The following is a 16,007-nucleotide window of genomic DNA, read 5'->3' on the forward strand; positions in this document are numbered from 1 at the left end:
TTGCAGGGAGTGGTTTCGCCCCCCCTTGTGTCAGTGACCTATGAATGCTCTCACCGGTCTCTTTCCCTTGTCTATTTCACTCCTTCCTGTTGTCCGACTGTCTTTCTCTTCTTCACCTGTCAGAGCTTATAACTAACAGCCACCCAGATCTTGACTTCCGTCTGCCCTCCTTTCACAGCACCAGTAATTAGCCTTTCATCGCTCCTCACTACAAAACCCATTTGCCACAACATTATCCAAATAGTGACTGACTATGGGTAATAGAGAGCATGCCATTACATAAATGACAATAATGGATGATCTCTTCTCTCTTCAGTGTAATTTTGAGCCTCTTCTAACAGCGATGGTCACAAAGTCTGTGCTTGAATTTGAACTTATCTGTCCAGCCTGAGGTGTGCAATATCTGCTGCATCTCTGTGATAACAGCATTAGGATTTAGCATCTTGTCAGTGTGCAGCTACTGCCTGGGGGTTTGTGTGATAAACACATAACCTGCATTTGAGACGTATATGTTTATCAATGAATATGAGTAATGCATGTCAACTGGATATGTGCTGTATTAAATAAACTGAGAAATATGTCTTCCCGGATTATCCCTGTGATTAAATGCAGGAGGAGGCTGTCAATAGCGACAGAGATGTGACAGTGAGGAGATAGAGGTAGATCTTTGTGAAGTCAACTCAGCCCTTTGACACTCATACCTGTTTATGTTTAAATACTTGGAAGGAGCAAATGAGCAAGACGATTTTGAATGGATATCCTAAAGTAGACCTTAAGTTGAGCATCAGTTCCTTCCCAGGAGACAAAGTTATAATAACAAGAATGCTCCAACCAACTGTTGATCAGGAAATTATATAAAAAGACAGCCTTCTCTCATTATTGTTCTCCTTCTTTTCTTTCTCCTTTCTCCTTTCTCCTAATGCATCGATAAAGGAGGTGCACTGCTTGACTGGTCACTTTTTTCTAAGTCTGTTAATTATTGTATATCGTGGTTATTACAACCACTACTGTTGTAAATCCATATATTCTAAAGTCTTGCTATAGACTAAGTTTGTAAATTGTTCTTTAGTAAAATGCACACTCAACTTAGGTTAGTTTTATAATTTAAAAATATGTCAGTTTGATATCAACCAATTGATACAGTATATAGATCAAATCATTCCAAATGTCAGAGGGGACTGTAATCATACAATTCCAGTGTACAAAGAGGCTTATAAACTTAAATATTTCTTGACACTGTCGAAAGTGTTGATTTGATTTTGAGGTCCCTCTGAAGTGGGACGTTGTTAAGAAAATCATACATTTAGCCTCTGTCAGTGGTGATCGTCTATGATGATGCAGTTTGTCGCTTTGTAGTCATGATTATTGGAATGCAATAACTATTCAGTGTTTGTGACTGATGCACCTGCAATTCAGCAATTCAGATAGCTCTTTGGCATCTTTGTAACTCTATTGGTCACCTTACGATGCCTCAAAAAATCCACCTGTAACCTTGAGCCTAAAGGTGATGATTGCTGATAATTGGTATTTGACTTACCATGAGAAAAGTATGACATAATGGCAAATGCAACAAAACTTAAAGGTGCTCAATATGAAATTCAGCGCACATCTATTGCCTTCACACGGCTCTTAACATGGTGACAGCTGAGCCGGTGGCTCACGGCTAACAGTGCTAACAGCACGAACAGTGTAAACATTGGTAACAGTGCTGATAGAGAAACAGTGTTTACCTAAGGGGATCCAAAGGGTTGGTGCTACTCTTCCACGACAGCCCAGTCGTTCGGGACAGCAATATCAGCTGTAAACACCATATGAACGCAGTGCAGAACGTTGGCCATGAGTTAGTGAATGGGGCACACTCACATGCACTAATATCCACTAAAAGACACACTGCCGGCCTGGCTATGTAAACAAAGCACAGAGAAGCTTGGTGACAACACATACAGAGGGAGAGTGACTTCATTCTCCGCTCAGGGAGACATTACTCCACTATATCTTTACACAGACAATAGTTGTTTGCTGCTATGCATGCTATTAATGCTCTGAATATTTTATAGAGAACCTTTATCAAACAAATAACAATGCACCTTCAAATTGACTGAATGGCAAATAATGGTAATATGTGCAACACAAATAACATTTTAAATGAATGAATTCAGATTTTCTGCAGTATGTTAATGTATGTAGGACTAGTTAAGTCCTACAGGGTTGACTGTGTTTGAATACTATCTGACCCTTTGTTTAGACTGATCTGAGCCAAGCTCAATCTGATCACATCACGCCTTAATTTCGGATGAAAGGATCCACCGCGCAGAAAAATCATAGACCATTGCTCTTTAAATGTAAAATCCTGTCATTCTGTGCGAGGGGAAAGGATGTTGCTGCAGTAGGCGCCATCGTCATGCTCGACTGCCGTCTTGGAAGAAGGGACTATTTTGGCGGGATAATGCGGTCACGCCACTGAGTGAATAGAGGGTCTTGAGAGAAGAGGGCAGAGATAAGATAATGGAGAACATTCCATTAAAGATAGCGATGGTATCACGCCGAGGCTCAGGGAAGACTATTGCGCCGAAAAACCACTGCAGCACCCATTGAGTATAAGGTGTATCTGTTACCATGGTACCCAGCTCAGGCAGCCCCTTTCATGTCTGTCAAGACTGGGGAGGGAGAGAGACTATATTTTAGTCTTGCCTGCAGTTGGAGCTGAAACAGACGTGTGTGCCCTTGTGTGTGTGTGTGTGTGTGTGTGTGTGTGTGTGTGTGTGTGTTGCTGCATGTATGTGTTCCCGGCTCACATCCCGGCGGTCCGGGTTTAAGATGCTGTATGCTGACAGAGGCTCGTCACACAACATGAATCATTTAGTCACCACAGCAGAGTTGGAAATGTCACGTCTCATCAATGTTCCTCACGCCTCGGTGCCCCTGAACCATTTACATCCCTGGCAATGGAGTTAAAAAGAGGCCTTGATTAAAGAGAGGAGCTGAGATTTTAGATGCAAACAGACATTTATTGCATTGGGAAGCAGTGGTGTACATTTTTTCCCCACAGAATCATTTGCAATAGTGTACTTTCTGATATCGTAGTCTGTTGCGCAGTCGTCCGAGCCGAGTGTCTCAACAAATGAGGATTGTGGATTTCAAATTCTTGATGGGATTACTTGCTCGTCTTTCTTTCCATTTTCTGTCTCCTCCCATATCTGATCTTTCCAAAGAGTGGGATGCTACTTTCTCACAGTGGAAAATGCTGACTTGACCTTCCTTGGCGCCCAGATAGGCAATCCAATAACAACAGGAGAAACTGTACAAGGAACATGTCCAAAAGTCAGCCAAGCTAGTGTGAGTGTCTTCATCCTTCTGATACAAAACTATATTTTTGTGTTTTTGCTAGTTTTAAAACAGTTAGTTAAAAAAACAAAAAGCAACATCAAGTACATAAATCCTTAAACCACAATCAACACTTAACAGTAAATAGTACTTTATCATAATCTTTATTACAAGATATTAGGCCACTGTACAAATCAGTGTGAATCGTACAGTACAACGCAGAATTAAGACTGTTTCTCGAGGTTTGTCATTCAAAGCTGTATACGAGGTGCTTCAAGAATACACAAGAGTTTCAGAGCTTCTGCCGTGCATGCATGATTTCATATTTGCCATGCATGAGTTGGTATCTCAGTGTTTTAAGAAAGGGCCCTAAAAAATGGTGACCCAACAAAACAACTGAATTGATGTTGAGTTAATGTATAAAGCACAAAAAAGAACTTATCTGGTACAGTATTATTCCTCATGATATTTGGCACACACAATAATGCACAATGCAATATAAATAGTTTATCAATAGGGTGTATACAGTCAAGTTACAGTTTCAACCAATCCAGGTGAAAGCCTGGGAAGCTTACAAACAGGTGGGAGGTACACTGTCTATAAATGACTCAATAGCTGCAAAGAATGGTAACAAAAAACACTCAGGCAACATCGAGAATTGTTAAGTGAAAAAAAAAATGTCACTCCCATTCATTTCAAGTTTTCTCAACATACAAAAGAACACTCCCTCGGGCCTTAAGTCACTGCAAAAGACATATTCCAAAGGATCAATAAATAAAGTCTTCAACACAGAGAACAAACCAGTTTCCCACTTTGTGCAAGAAAATATGGGCTACCCTTTCCATATTTACAAACTGTTGCCCTCGATCAAAATGAAGAGCAGAAATGATGGTACCATAGGTTTGATTGATAAGATATAGGAGAAGTGTGTGCTTTAGTTTATATATTAGATTTATTTCTGTATCCTGTCCCTGATTTCTGCATTTCGACAGCGTCGCCTCCTTCCTCTACCTCGTTCCCCCCCTCTTGTTGTCTTCTCTTGCTTTTGGATTTATGGCGAAACCCTGCAATCGAGGGTGCGTTTGTTGTGTGTGTGTGTGTGTGTGTGTGTGTGTGTGTGTGTGTGTGTGTGTGTGTGTGTGTGTGTGTGTGTGTGTGTGTGTGTGTGTGTCAGGGGGGGGGGGTCCACCTGGGGGTCTCCTTTGCTGCCATCTCCCACCCATGCCAGTGCATGTCACTCGGATGGCCATGACTGACTGGGAGAGCAGGGCGTGGAAGTGCTGCTTGCTGCCACATGAGAGAAAGTGCTTATATACAGTGTCTTTGGATTAAAACTGGTCAACATCGCCATACAAAATTTCAAGAGTGTCTTTTGGGGGGTGTTGAGCCGAGCGCTCTAAGCCTCTGCCGGGGTCTTCTCTGTTCCATTTTTCAGTGCTTCAGCGTCGCCATTCTCATCCTCAATCACAACTGTGGATGACATGGGAGAGAGTTAATGAGGGAGGCTCATCTTGGTGTGGCGTCTCAGAAATTCACCACCGGCTGACAGGAGGGCATTAAAGCGCAGAACCATTAGCACTGCGCTGCATGAGCAGTAGCGGTGTGTGCATGCATGAGAGAGTAAGAGTACGCAAAAAGATAACCATTAGCGCGATTGCGTGAGTCAGTGTGCCTAAATGTCTGCGGGTCTTCTTGCTGTGCGGGTCATCAGCACATACACATGCAATTCTTACATGTCTGCCTGTTTTCCATGTTGGTCCGTGTAGTGTCTGTGCATTACTGTTCATGCAACTGTGTCTGCCTGTCCATGCATGCACCACTACAAGTGAGCGTCAATTTTCAAGGACCATCTCATGGGTCTCATCAGGAAATGCAATACACACAAAGCCCAAAACACAAATAGCCTCAATGTATCATGCAAACACAAAAATCATAATTACAAACCATATACATTTCAATCATTCCATCCAATCATTGGGGAGGGGACATTCAGCACAACTCTGTTGAGCAGCATTCACAAGGCATTTAACAGCACGCACTGCGCATCCAACCTGTGTTGCAATGCGAATAAAATATTTAAAAACCCGTACATCGCACCATGCACACAATAGCCAATGTTTCTGGTATATGTTTCTCTCGGTTCAAGACCACTTCGAGGCAAAGGTGTTGCCTTTCTGGCTTCACAGGGAACCATCCTTAATTATGGTCCACTAGTAACCTACGTGCGCATTCATCACATCACCATACAAACGAAAACGCCTTAATTATATAATTACCCCGTTTGCTCCTGCCTATTTGTCCGAGTTTCGGCGGACGTTTATTCTGTGATCCATTGAAGAAGTTGTTTGTGTCTTGAAGACGACAGGTGAAGGAAAGGTGTCCCTCGTCGCCCTCATTTCCATAATGATTCATTTTTTCCTCGTTGAAAGGCAGCACTTCCGACATCTCCAAATGCGTCTTTATCACCAAGGCGCATAAACTGAAATGTACAGCTCGTCGCCAAGCTTGAACCCGCTTGTCTGTAACAAACAAAAGCGAGGAAGAAAAACAATGCTCTCTGCTGACACGATCTAGCCTTTTCTGTTTACCCCGAAGACACGTGTCTGTCTCCGTAGGTACGCAACAGAAATAACAGTAAGTGAAAACGTCCTCAATTTTCTCGCTCGTGGAGCTTCGGCAACATTATTCAAAATTTCCAGAGGTTTTTTTTTGTCTGCGCGTATTGCTTTGGAAATGGAGGCGCACGTACACTAGAGCCGTGGAGCGCCCGCTGGTTTCGAGCGGCTGAACCCGTCGCACGGAAAATCTGAGGAAGAAATGCAAATTGAGGAGCGATGCAAAACACGGATCCCGGGGAGACCTGGCGAGGGAGCTGTACGGGGGTTTTCTGGTGCAGCCCAGAGAAGCTTCCAGTCGGAGTCGTGGTGTCCCAATGCTCCACTCTCCGGGATCTAGATGCAATCAAACAAATGGCGACTTTATTACCAGAGATGGCACCAAAACGTGAACCAATTCAGGTCTTTGCAAGACGTCGTTTATGCGCCACCAGTCGACGAGTGGTATAGATTTCAAATCTTCCAACCTGTTTTACAATTTTACAAATTTTGCGATTTATTTGTTGGCAGGGTTTTGAGCATTACATAGGCTATGTCCACCAGAGCTCACCAGATGGTGGCAGTGTTTTATAGGCTGAGATGTGACTTTTGGCCCCCATGGCGCACTTCCAGTTTTAATACAACGATTCTGTGCTATTTTCACCTGTTTTCACCACAATATCTAGAGAGCTATAAGCTCATGTCAAGATGGAATTTGTGGATATAGGTTGAAGATGCTAAACCTGGGAATCAGGGAACTTCTTTGTTCCGGATTTGATGATGTTCCAGGTTTTACTTAGTAAATTATCCAGATAACTTGTCAAACTTCTTATTAAGATGTTCTTAAAAATAGCTACAACATAAGATAGGCTACATAAATTCCATTACTCCTAAAATGACCTTCAACTGTAAATTTTTTAATTTATGAGATGATAATTCATTGTAGACATATTAATAATAACTATAAACCTAATAGGATACAGTTTGAGAACGCTTTTTTTCTGTTTTGTTATCACACTAGCTGTAAAGTTACAAGATCAGAGGGCGCTATGTAAAATGGGCTGCTCTGTTAAATGAAGCCGACTGGGATTCTCTTTAGGTTTAAACAAATTTTCCTTTGATTTACCGCCCACTGCTGTCTGCAGTGTTTATAGGAATCTGTCTTCTAGGGAGAGAAGCACAAAGGGATCTTATGAAACACATAAAGGACACAGCGCAATGGAGAGGTCTTAAGTCTTGACACAGACTATCGTTTCTCAAAGGGAACTTAACCAAATATCATTACACAGACAATGAAATGAAAGGTGATATCTGAGCCTGCAACATAACTTAATTTGATATGCCTATTCATGGGGGTGCAGTCACGACACCCCTGCCTGGACTGACAGAAGCCATGATTTTATCAGAGGCTCATCTTTCACATCTTTCACATCTTAATTCATTAGTAATTGTAGGAGCCATTAGATATGTCTGTGTATTATGTCTGTTTATATTGGGAGCCTACCTCAAGTTGACCATGGGTGTCGGTGTGGATTAGTGGGGCAGGTAAATTGTAAATGGGGCACAGGTGCAACAGACACCTAATGATGCATGGGTGACGGAGAGATCACACGTTTTTGAGCGGAGAAATTGAGTTTAAACACAAAATTGTCTCATACCAAAAAAAAGGCACAAAGGCATTGAATATTGGTGTCAATTAACATAGGAAAGAAGAATGATAAAAAGGAAGAAAGAAGGGATAGAAAATGAGACGTAATGTGGGAAAAATAAACTAGAATAGACATAACTACACCCTAAACTCAACAATCCCCCCAACAACGAAACAAGCACAAGTTCAGATAAAAAATGCCATTGAAGCTAAACAAAGGATCCAACATTTGATCATCACGACAACGTCACAATCAGGCTGGCATTTCTTTAAGCAAGATATAACTCTTGCACAGCGGCCACAAATGACTATTATTGGAGGATCATACTAAAACCTATTGTAAGAGTAACACAAGCAGAGAACAGTCACTAAGGGACATTAATGAGTCAATGAACAGACTCAGTAATGTCAGTTACTGGTCATATAAGTAAAAATGTAGCAGCAAAATCCCTGAGTGTACTGAATTGAGCAAGGGTGTATTGTATTGCTTAGGAATGAAACTTTTCGTCAGTAAGAATGTTTCTTTTTCTTTCAATAGTTACATAGTCTCACTTTAAATGACCTGCTTTATATTTACACTGTATTTTGTCACTATAACAGACCCTTTACATCATTTACGGAGTGATGAGAATCAGCTCATTGAAAAGGTAATGGCTATCATGAACGGTATTTACAAAAACAATAAAGTTCGGCTGAATGTTAAAGTAATAAGACCAAGCCCAGCAGTTTAAGAATAGAAAGAAAAGGTTTGTGCTGCGATAATGTGACGCTGGTGACAGAAAGTGAGCCGATGATAGACACGACTGGGTGTTTCTTAGCACTGGGACTTGACAGCCGATTGTTTGGAGAGCAAAATGAAGAATCTCCATTTTTCATGCTTCCGCATTAGAAAACCGCATCACCAGTGTAGCTAGAATACTGACAATTATTTTGTCACCAGAGAAACCTATGCAGAATTGTTGATGTCTCGAAACACAAATCCGATCGGATCACTTGCAGATAACTGTGCTTACAGTTTGTCTTAAAGATCTGATTTTTGGGGGATTTGTAACTTCAAACCAGTGAGAAGAGCACAGACAAAAACACAAATAGGCTAGAGAAATGTCATGTGTGGAAGAACCAAAACTGCTCTAACAGAGGATGCTGTCTTCATGTATGACCTCACTGCTCAAGTGGCTAATAGAAAAAAAATAGGTTTTCAAAGCCTTTAAGGTGCACTAATGCAAAAATTAAGAAAAGATAATTGATGAACATGTGAGGGCAAACTTAGAATTTGCTGTAGACATTCAACACTAAACTGACACAACACTACACATTCTTTTCATTTTTTTTAATGAATTTGACATCACTGGATTACATATACAGAGGGTTTATAAAGTGCCCACTGCAGAAGATCCTTCAGCTACTGCAGCAGGCAGAGACCAGCCACAACTGGATAATTTGAGAACATCACTATAAGGCCTATATTGGTATTAAAAAAATGATCAGAATAATCATAGCAGTGGTTTAAAGGAAGCTCTTCATATTTTCCACAGAACCAGCTTTTGTCCATGCCAGCAAAAACATTCTGAGGGTAATGACCCTTTTCAGGCATAAATGGCTACTTTCATAATTTTTGTTATATGATATATCAGTATCTGTTGCAGCGATATGACCCATAGATGGTTTGGTCTATCCACCGACGGAATTTGGACACCGACGTGTAGACTCCCGGAAACTTAGGATCACCGCAGCCATTGCCCCAGGAAACCACTCCATAGACAGCCCCCCTACACATCAGTGGCCCGCCAGAGTCTCCCTGCAAGAAGGAGACAACATCCTCCATCAGTTATCATGTGACACTGATCTCACACTGAAGAAACAAATGATCTGAGTGTCTCATAATTTACTGTAAATCCATTTTAATGTCCTTGATAGTGCTACACTAAATTATACCAAGAGTCTGAGCAGTTTCAAGGAAATTTACTATAACGTGAAATGTCAGAAAATGCCATGCTTTCATCAAATGAATTTGTATCACAAGTGAAATGTCCAAAAACCACATCATCATACATGTAATTTTATATATATATATATATATATATATATATATATATATATATATATATATATATATATATATATATGAAATGCTATCTCCACATTGGCTTTTATGTGAATTTGTCACATGTCTTGACACATTGTCACACCCTTACAAACAGCATTGATATTTTTACATTTTACGTGAAATGTAAAATATCTGGATATCACATGGGCCTACATGCGAGTTTATCACATGTGAAAGATGTTCCACAAATGTGATGAATTTGTATGTGCCAAGGGGAAATTGCGAGGCCAACAGAGATGTGAGAAACAAACTCTCAGGATGGTTGGAGTCATCAAATCCTAATCTCTTGCTGCCACTTGGAAATGCCAACACACAAAGTTGCCTACTGCAGGGTTAAATATAGCACATTTTAATTAGTCATTCTTTGTCTAGGGCTGGTATATCACACATTGCATTTCATGTCATTTCCTTCTCACATCAACGGTTGGGGCTGAAATTCTTTCATGATACCAATAACCAAATCAGAGCATGCTGTTGTGGCTGTTCTTCAAAATTACAGCAAGGTTTTCAGTCCTGTTGCTTTTGGAGTTGATTTTGTGTCTCTTCTGTAACTATCATAACTAATACAATTCCTGAGGGTGGGCTACCATGTCTGCTTAATAAAAACTTGTAGCTGAACCAACACTGACATGATGAACGGAATATACTCATATACTGGCGTGGGGATGAGCTTCCCAAAACTGAGTTATTGTTTTGCTGCGATGTGAGCTGATGAAAAGAGTATGTCCCTGTGCTATTTGATATACACTGGGAACTAGGGCCAGTACCTTGGAGAATTTATATTTCTGGATTTAATGGCTTTCTAAAGATCAAATCATCACGTTTTTACAATGGGGCAAATTCAGCAGCCATTGATGTGCAACACCCATTTACCTGATTGCTGGTAAAATCATTACCAGTGAAGGAAGGTACGATAGCATTTGTCCCCTGTACCTTACATGCATCTTTTCCCCCGGTCCTGTAGCCTGCACAGATCATGTTTGCCGTGATGTTTCCGTTAAAGGACTCGCTGTTGTTACACCTTGCAGTTGAAACAATGGGCACTGTGACCGTCCTCAGGGTGTAGGGGGCCTGGCCTCCTCCCAGATTGTTGTAGCCCCACCCGGACACCCAACACACCAAGCCTTCGACCACTCCTGTCCCCTGCCTGGGGAGAGGCGCCAGCGACACAAATTTGTTCAGCACCATGGGGGCCCGCAACTGGATGGAAAATCAGGAGAGAGTTATAGAGATGGCATGTGAAGAAGGAAAGAAATGTAGTACAACTATCTTCTCAAACATTAGCAAAATATACAATATTATATATTTGTTAAGTTTGATAACAATTGCTCTGTGGCTAAATGTCTGCATTGTGTCTGCAGTACCTTAATGAGCATGATGTCAGCATTGTTGGTGCTCCTGTTGTAGAGGGGGTGGGTGACCAGCCTGTGGGGTTTAGCGTACTGCTCAGTACCCTCAAAGCTGTTTACGATGTAATCACCCGCCACTATCATCATGTTCTCTGCCCTAAAAGACAGGGCATTTGCATTTTACATCACATTTATCAACTAATACAACACCAAGTAGATCACAGCCTTGACATGTGATTATCACTGATAATCATGATTGTGATTTATTAGTCATTGAATTGAGTAATATATCAGGCAGAAAAGTGAAATGGAATACATGAGAGTTCTTGACCAGGATACAAAGTCACAAAGACACACGAAGCCAGAAGTGTTTGTCTGCCAGCATACAATGGCTTACTGTGTGCAGGCAGGGCCCGGGAAAGTAAAACAGAAATACAGCCAATTTCCTGGATCCAGACAATATCCCACTTAACACACACACACACACACACACACACACACACACTGATGATGTGCCAAGGTCAGTTGACTCGACCGCATCTGAGTGTTGTTTAACTTCCCAGTGGCCTGCATACAGGTTTACTATGCGTCATGACCAAGCAGCATCGTTTTGACGTTACCTACCCTGTAGCAGAATGGATGTTTGCTTTTAGGCATCTGTTGGGACCATCTGCTTACAGAATATAATCATGCCAAGTAAGCTTCCACACAGTGACTTCTACAGAGTCCACTGAGAGAATGCCAGAAGAACATCTCTGCCTGCGCAAGTGTTTCAGATACAGTTTCATCTTTACCTTGAGTAAAGTGCAAGCAAAACTGTAAGGTTGCATTTTAGATTTATAAGGGGATTTGAAAACAATCTATTCAGGAGGCAGAGAAACAGCCTTGATTGCTGCTTGATGATCCTTCCTCTAACTAATTAGTGTATGGTTAATAAAACGAAAGGTTGTATATGACTAATAGTTTACAACCAGTGGCTCCTAGAGAGTCTAATAAGGCACAGTAGTGCTATGAGCTAAAAACTAATGTCAGTATGACAATGCTAACGTAAGATGCCAGAATGCTTCATCAGAACTGCGTGTTGGATGGTCAAATACTTTAGGAAGGGTGTGTCTTTAGAGGTGGTCGATCAACACATCGTAAAAACTAGTAGGATTTGCTGATGATTATTAATAGGTATGTCATTAGTTCTGCATTAGTTAGTTAGATGCTTGTTTAAAAAAGGAGATGCACTTATGACTTCTGGTGACTAGTAGTTCTCTTGAATACCTATGTTGAACACACTTATTGTAAGTCGCTTTGGATAAAAGCGTCTGCTAAATGACTGTAATGTAATGTAATGTAATGTAATGCAATGCAGGACAAATTGTTTTTTTATCTGATGATAGCACTAAATGAAAAGTTAAGGGATCACCCAATTCATTGGGATTTGTCATCCGGGGAAAACAAGTGTCTGTTCCAAATTTCATTCTTACCCGATGTTACAGTGCGCTGCTGTCACCACCCAGTACCTGTGAACCAGTGATCCACCGCAGAAGTGTTGGCCCCTTGTGCTTTGCAGTGACACAATGTATTTGATGGAGTTTGGTGCAGCTGTGTGACCACCTACTATACGGCCCTGCATGAACACATAACCTGTACGGAAACAAAAACATTTACAGGACGGCAGATGGATTTAGAGTTGTTTAACATTGATGTAGATTCTTGAAGCCGTTTTCAGCCTCTCATCCGCAAGCCTCTTCAGTTCTGGTGGAGACTGACAATTGTTGAAATTGTTCCAAGTCAGTGCTCACAAAGCTGATGGAGAGCGGACATTAAAACCGCTTTCCCAAAAACATACTTTCCCTTACTTATGTAGAAACATGACACAATGTCATCCTGCACATATAGTAACAACTCACCTGGTATGGATTTCAGTCATGCTTAAAAAGTCCATCTTATGAAACATTAGAGAACAAAAGAAAAGCATAAAGAGAGAGGCCCTTCTAATCCCCCCTTCAAGCCCATTGACCCGGCCTCACAATTAGTGGTACTCTGTCACCTGGGAGGCCACTGTGTAATCCAATATAACCTGACCTTCTAGTGTCACCACCTCACTCTGAGCTCTGAAACATTAGAGTGGAGGCTCTCCCTTCCTGCCTTATGCAACAGTTCAAATACTATACATTGGAGCAGTAAAGACTATCTCCTGGAAATATAAACTTCTACACGATTACTTTAATCATAGGCGGAAATATATAAAAAATTTTGGTGAACACTGTTGAGGAGAAATCACAAACGGTTGACGCTGTAAAGTTGAGGAAAGCAACTTCAACATTATGAACTTATTTGCTTTCTTGCCACCTTCACGTATGTTGTTTAAACAAACACTGAAGTGTAAAAACAAGAATTCACCATTTCACGGAGGGTTATGTGTTCAGGAGGTTGCTGCTCCCAGCCAAGAAGTCTGGCGAATAACCCTCTTTAAAAAGCAAAATTGTCATTTAGTTGTGCTGGTAAACAGATTTTGTTACCTTTGGATAGAGCCAGGTAAGGCTACCTGTTTCCCCCTGTTTCCTGTCTTTATACTAAGCTAAGCTTACTGGCTGCTGGCTTTAGCTTCATATTTACCGCACAGACAATGAAACATGAGGTATCTATCTTCTCATCCAGCTCTTTGCAAAAGAAGCAAATGTGCATATTTCATGTTCATATCATAAGTTTAAAACAAATCCTCACACATTTTGTTTGCAAAACTGGAAAAAACCATGTACTCACTGTGGACTGTCATGAGGTCCAGTAGCACACAACATAAACACATGAGCAGGTTCATCATAGGCTGTAGGCAGTTATCCTACACCATAACAGCAGCTGAACCGATGCAGCCAGGCTACCAGTGTCCTCTGCTCTTGTCTGCCAGCCCAACACTGGACATCCACTCCTTTCTGGAAACAGTAGGAGTCAGTCCCATCACCCTTTATCCTCGAGTTTCATCCTTCACCATGACATGCAGCACCAGGGTCCAACACTGTAGCATTGATTGAAAAGGAAAGAGAGCAACAAAGTTGACCTTGAAACACTCCCCAGCACCACTCCCACCCCTCCATCTCCTACTGCCATCCCAGCGCTATCACAACTCTTTCTCCTGACCCTCCCGACTTGTCGAAAGGCCTTGTGTTGTTGCCATGGTAACGCAGGGTACTGTGCCGAGTGGGTTCATCCATACTGTATCAGCATGCTCCGTTTGTGTCATCATCCAGGCTTATCCGTGCTGAAATGTTTCAATAGCCCACTGTGTGTGTGTGTGTGTGTGTGTGTGTGCATGTGCGTGTGCGTGTGCATGTGCGTGTGTGCGTGTGCGTGTGTGCGTGTGCGTGTGCGTGTGTGTGTGCATGGCTTTGTTTTGTATCTGTGGGGAGATCCACGATTGAGTCAAGACAACACAGAGGTATTCTATGCACTCGATGCTCAAGTGTTTTCTCTCTATGAGAATGAATCATCATGTCTGCAATGATAACTCATTATTGTCCGCCTGATCATCATCACTATTATCATCATCATCATCATCATCATCAGCCTTCTGGCAAGTCAGCATCATCCCCAGCATGGGAGGAGACTCTTGCCTGACCTCCTCTTGTCCCACATTTAGAGCCAGCTGAATAATTGATGCTCCACACAGTAGAATGGGAGAGACGGCTTTGTGTGAACCTCCCACTGTCAGGTGTTTCCTGGACCAACACCTGCCGACTTCACAGGCAATCACCTTCAAATGTCAAGGTTCTTTTTTCATTCATGGAGACAAAGCAAACATGACTCATGCAAACATTTTGGAAATATTATATTTGACCTGAATTTAGTCTTTACAATATATTTACATTTCTAAAGGGTTTATTCAAGTTACAGAAAAACATATTTTCTCACTTACCCACCGTGGCATCTAGCCATCCAGATAGATTTGCAAACACAATGGAGGTGAATAGAATTTCATTTTATAGCAATGAAACACGGCTTTACTTTATGCTAGTCGCCCCTATGAAAAGCAAAGTCTTTAGATTATCCAAAGCAATGGGGGCATTTTCTAGCAGATGCACCTGGTTTGACCTGCTTTTGTGTAGTTTTATTTACTTATATCACTATTTTATTCTTTGCTTTTATAATGTATCTCGGCTTTATGTCTTGGTTTTTATCTTTTATTATGAGGCACTTTGTGATGTCTGATTTAGAAAGGGACTACTCTTAATAACTAACTTTATTACTGTTACATTATTTAGGGAATAGTTTGACATTTTGGGAAAAACACATTTATTTATTTCTTCTCTAAGAGTTTGTTGAGAAAATGTATACAAATCTCATATTTCCAGGAAATCACTGCTCCCGCCCTTGAAATTGTTGCACCACAAAACTAAGTTGTTGTACAAATTAAACCAACAAGATTAAATGTGTCAATTAGTCATCTTTTGCTTTTGTGCTTTTGTGCTATTCTGCTCCTTAAAACAGAACCAGCTTCTGCTTGCCTCTTTATGCTAAGCTAAACTAACGTTTCCAAAGCTAACCTTCATACTTAACGGACATATCTGAGAGTAGTAGTAATCTTCTTGTCTAACTTTCATCAAAAGTGTGAATATGTGTATTTCCCAAAATCTCTATTTTGTTAAATGTAGTTTTTGAATGCTGTGAGGGTTGGATCATAATTATGACAAAACATTTGTCAACCATCAGAGAACTGCCAACAGAGGTATATCCTTAATTATAGCATGTATTCAGCCATTGTGAACAAATGTTATGAATTCTAAATCTATTGCTATACAATATTGATTTTTATAGTACCATGTCAGAGATACAACTACAATTTAGTACGTTTTTGTTAATGAAACAACAACACAATGTCTGGAACACGTGTCTGTGTACTGACTACGTTTCAGCAACACGTGCTCCTCTCAAACTCAATACTCTATCTATACAATACTAAATACCATACTCTACGTCTATACTGCACATGCGGTTCT

General features: G+C 41.1%; 2 protein-coding genes across 5 annotated transcripts; both read right to left on the reverse strand.

The window, feature by feature from the left end:
• Positions 1–3,472: 3,472 nt before the first annotated feature.
• camk2n1 (calcium/calmodulin dependent protein kinase II inhibitor 1) lies at positions 3,473–6,453 on the reverse strand. Its single transcript, XM_068720537.1, has 2 exons — positions 5,601–6,453; positions 3,473–4,794 (listed from the first exon to the last, which is right to left on the reverse strand). The coding sequence occupies exons 1-2, from the start codon at positions 5,767–5,769 to the stop codon at positions 4,721–4,723; spliced, it is 243 nt and encodes an 80-aa protein (XP_068576638.1). The 5' UTR covers positions 5,770–6,453; the 3' UTR covers positions 3,473–4,720.
• A 2,428-nt stretch (positions 6,454–8,881) lies between these two features.
• On the reverse strand, positions 8,882–14,019 carry si:dkey-33m11.7 (trypsin). Of its 4 annotated transcripts, none has more exons than XM_068720482.1 (5): positions 13,780–14,019; positions 12,498–12,657; positions 11,038–11,098; positions 10,547–10,873; positions 8,882–9,364 (listed from the first exon to the last, which is right to left on the reverse strand). In XM_068720482.1, the coding sequence occupies exons 1-5, from the start codon at positions 13,835–13,837 to the stop codon at positions 9,197–9,199; spliced, it is 774 nt and encodes a 257-aa protein (XP_068576583.1). In that variant the 5' UTR covers positions 13,838–14,019; the 3' UTR covers positions 8,882–9,196. The 4 variants fall into 4 exon arrangements, with proteins under 4 accessions (XP_068576583.1, XP_068576581.1, XP_068576582.1 ...); XM_068720480.1 differs by having other exon boundaries at positions 11,038–11,179; positions 13,780–14,018; XM_068720481.1 differs by having other exon boundaries at positions 10,607–10,873; positions 11,038–11,179; positions 13,780–14,014.
• Between the last annotated feature and the right edge of the window lie 1,988 nt (positions 14,020–16,007).

The sequence above is a fragment of the Cebidichthys violaceus genome, unplaced genomic scaffold (assembly GCF_023349555.1).
Source record: "Cebidichthys violaceus isolate CVI_PGR_0920_01 unplaced genomic scaffold, fCebVio1.0.p SCAF_25, whole genome shotgun sequence".
Lineage (NCBI taxonomy): Eukaryota > Metazoa > Chordata > Actinopteri > Perciformes > Stichaeidae > Cebidichthys > Cebidichthys violaceus.

Coding starts and splice junctions, on each gene's coding strand:
- si:dkey-33m11.7 (XM_068720480.1), bottom strand. CDS start 13,837: ATGATGAACCTGCTCATGTGTTTATGTTGTGTGCTACTGGACCTCATG. Junction 12,658..13,779: donor GGACCTCATGACAGTCCACA/GTGAGTACATGG, acceptor GTTTCCGTACAG/GTTATGTGTTCATGCAGGGC. Junction 10,874..11,037: donor CTGACATCATGCTCATTAAG/GTACTGCAGACA, acceptor TTTTCCATCCAG/TTGCGGGCCCCCATGGTGCT.
- camk2n1 (XM_068720537.1), bottom strand. CDS start 5,769: ATGTCGGAAGTGCTGCCTTTCAACGAGGAAAAAATGAATCATTATGGA. Junction 4,795..5,600: donor AATAGGCAGGAGCAAACGGG/GTAATTATATAA, acceptor TGTCATCCACAG/TTGTGATTGAGGATGAGAAT.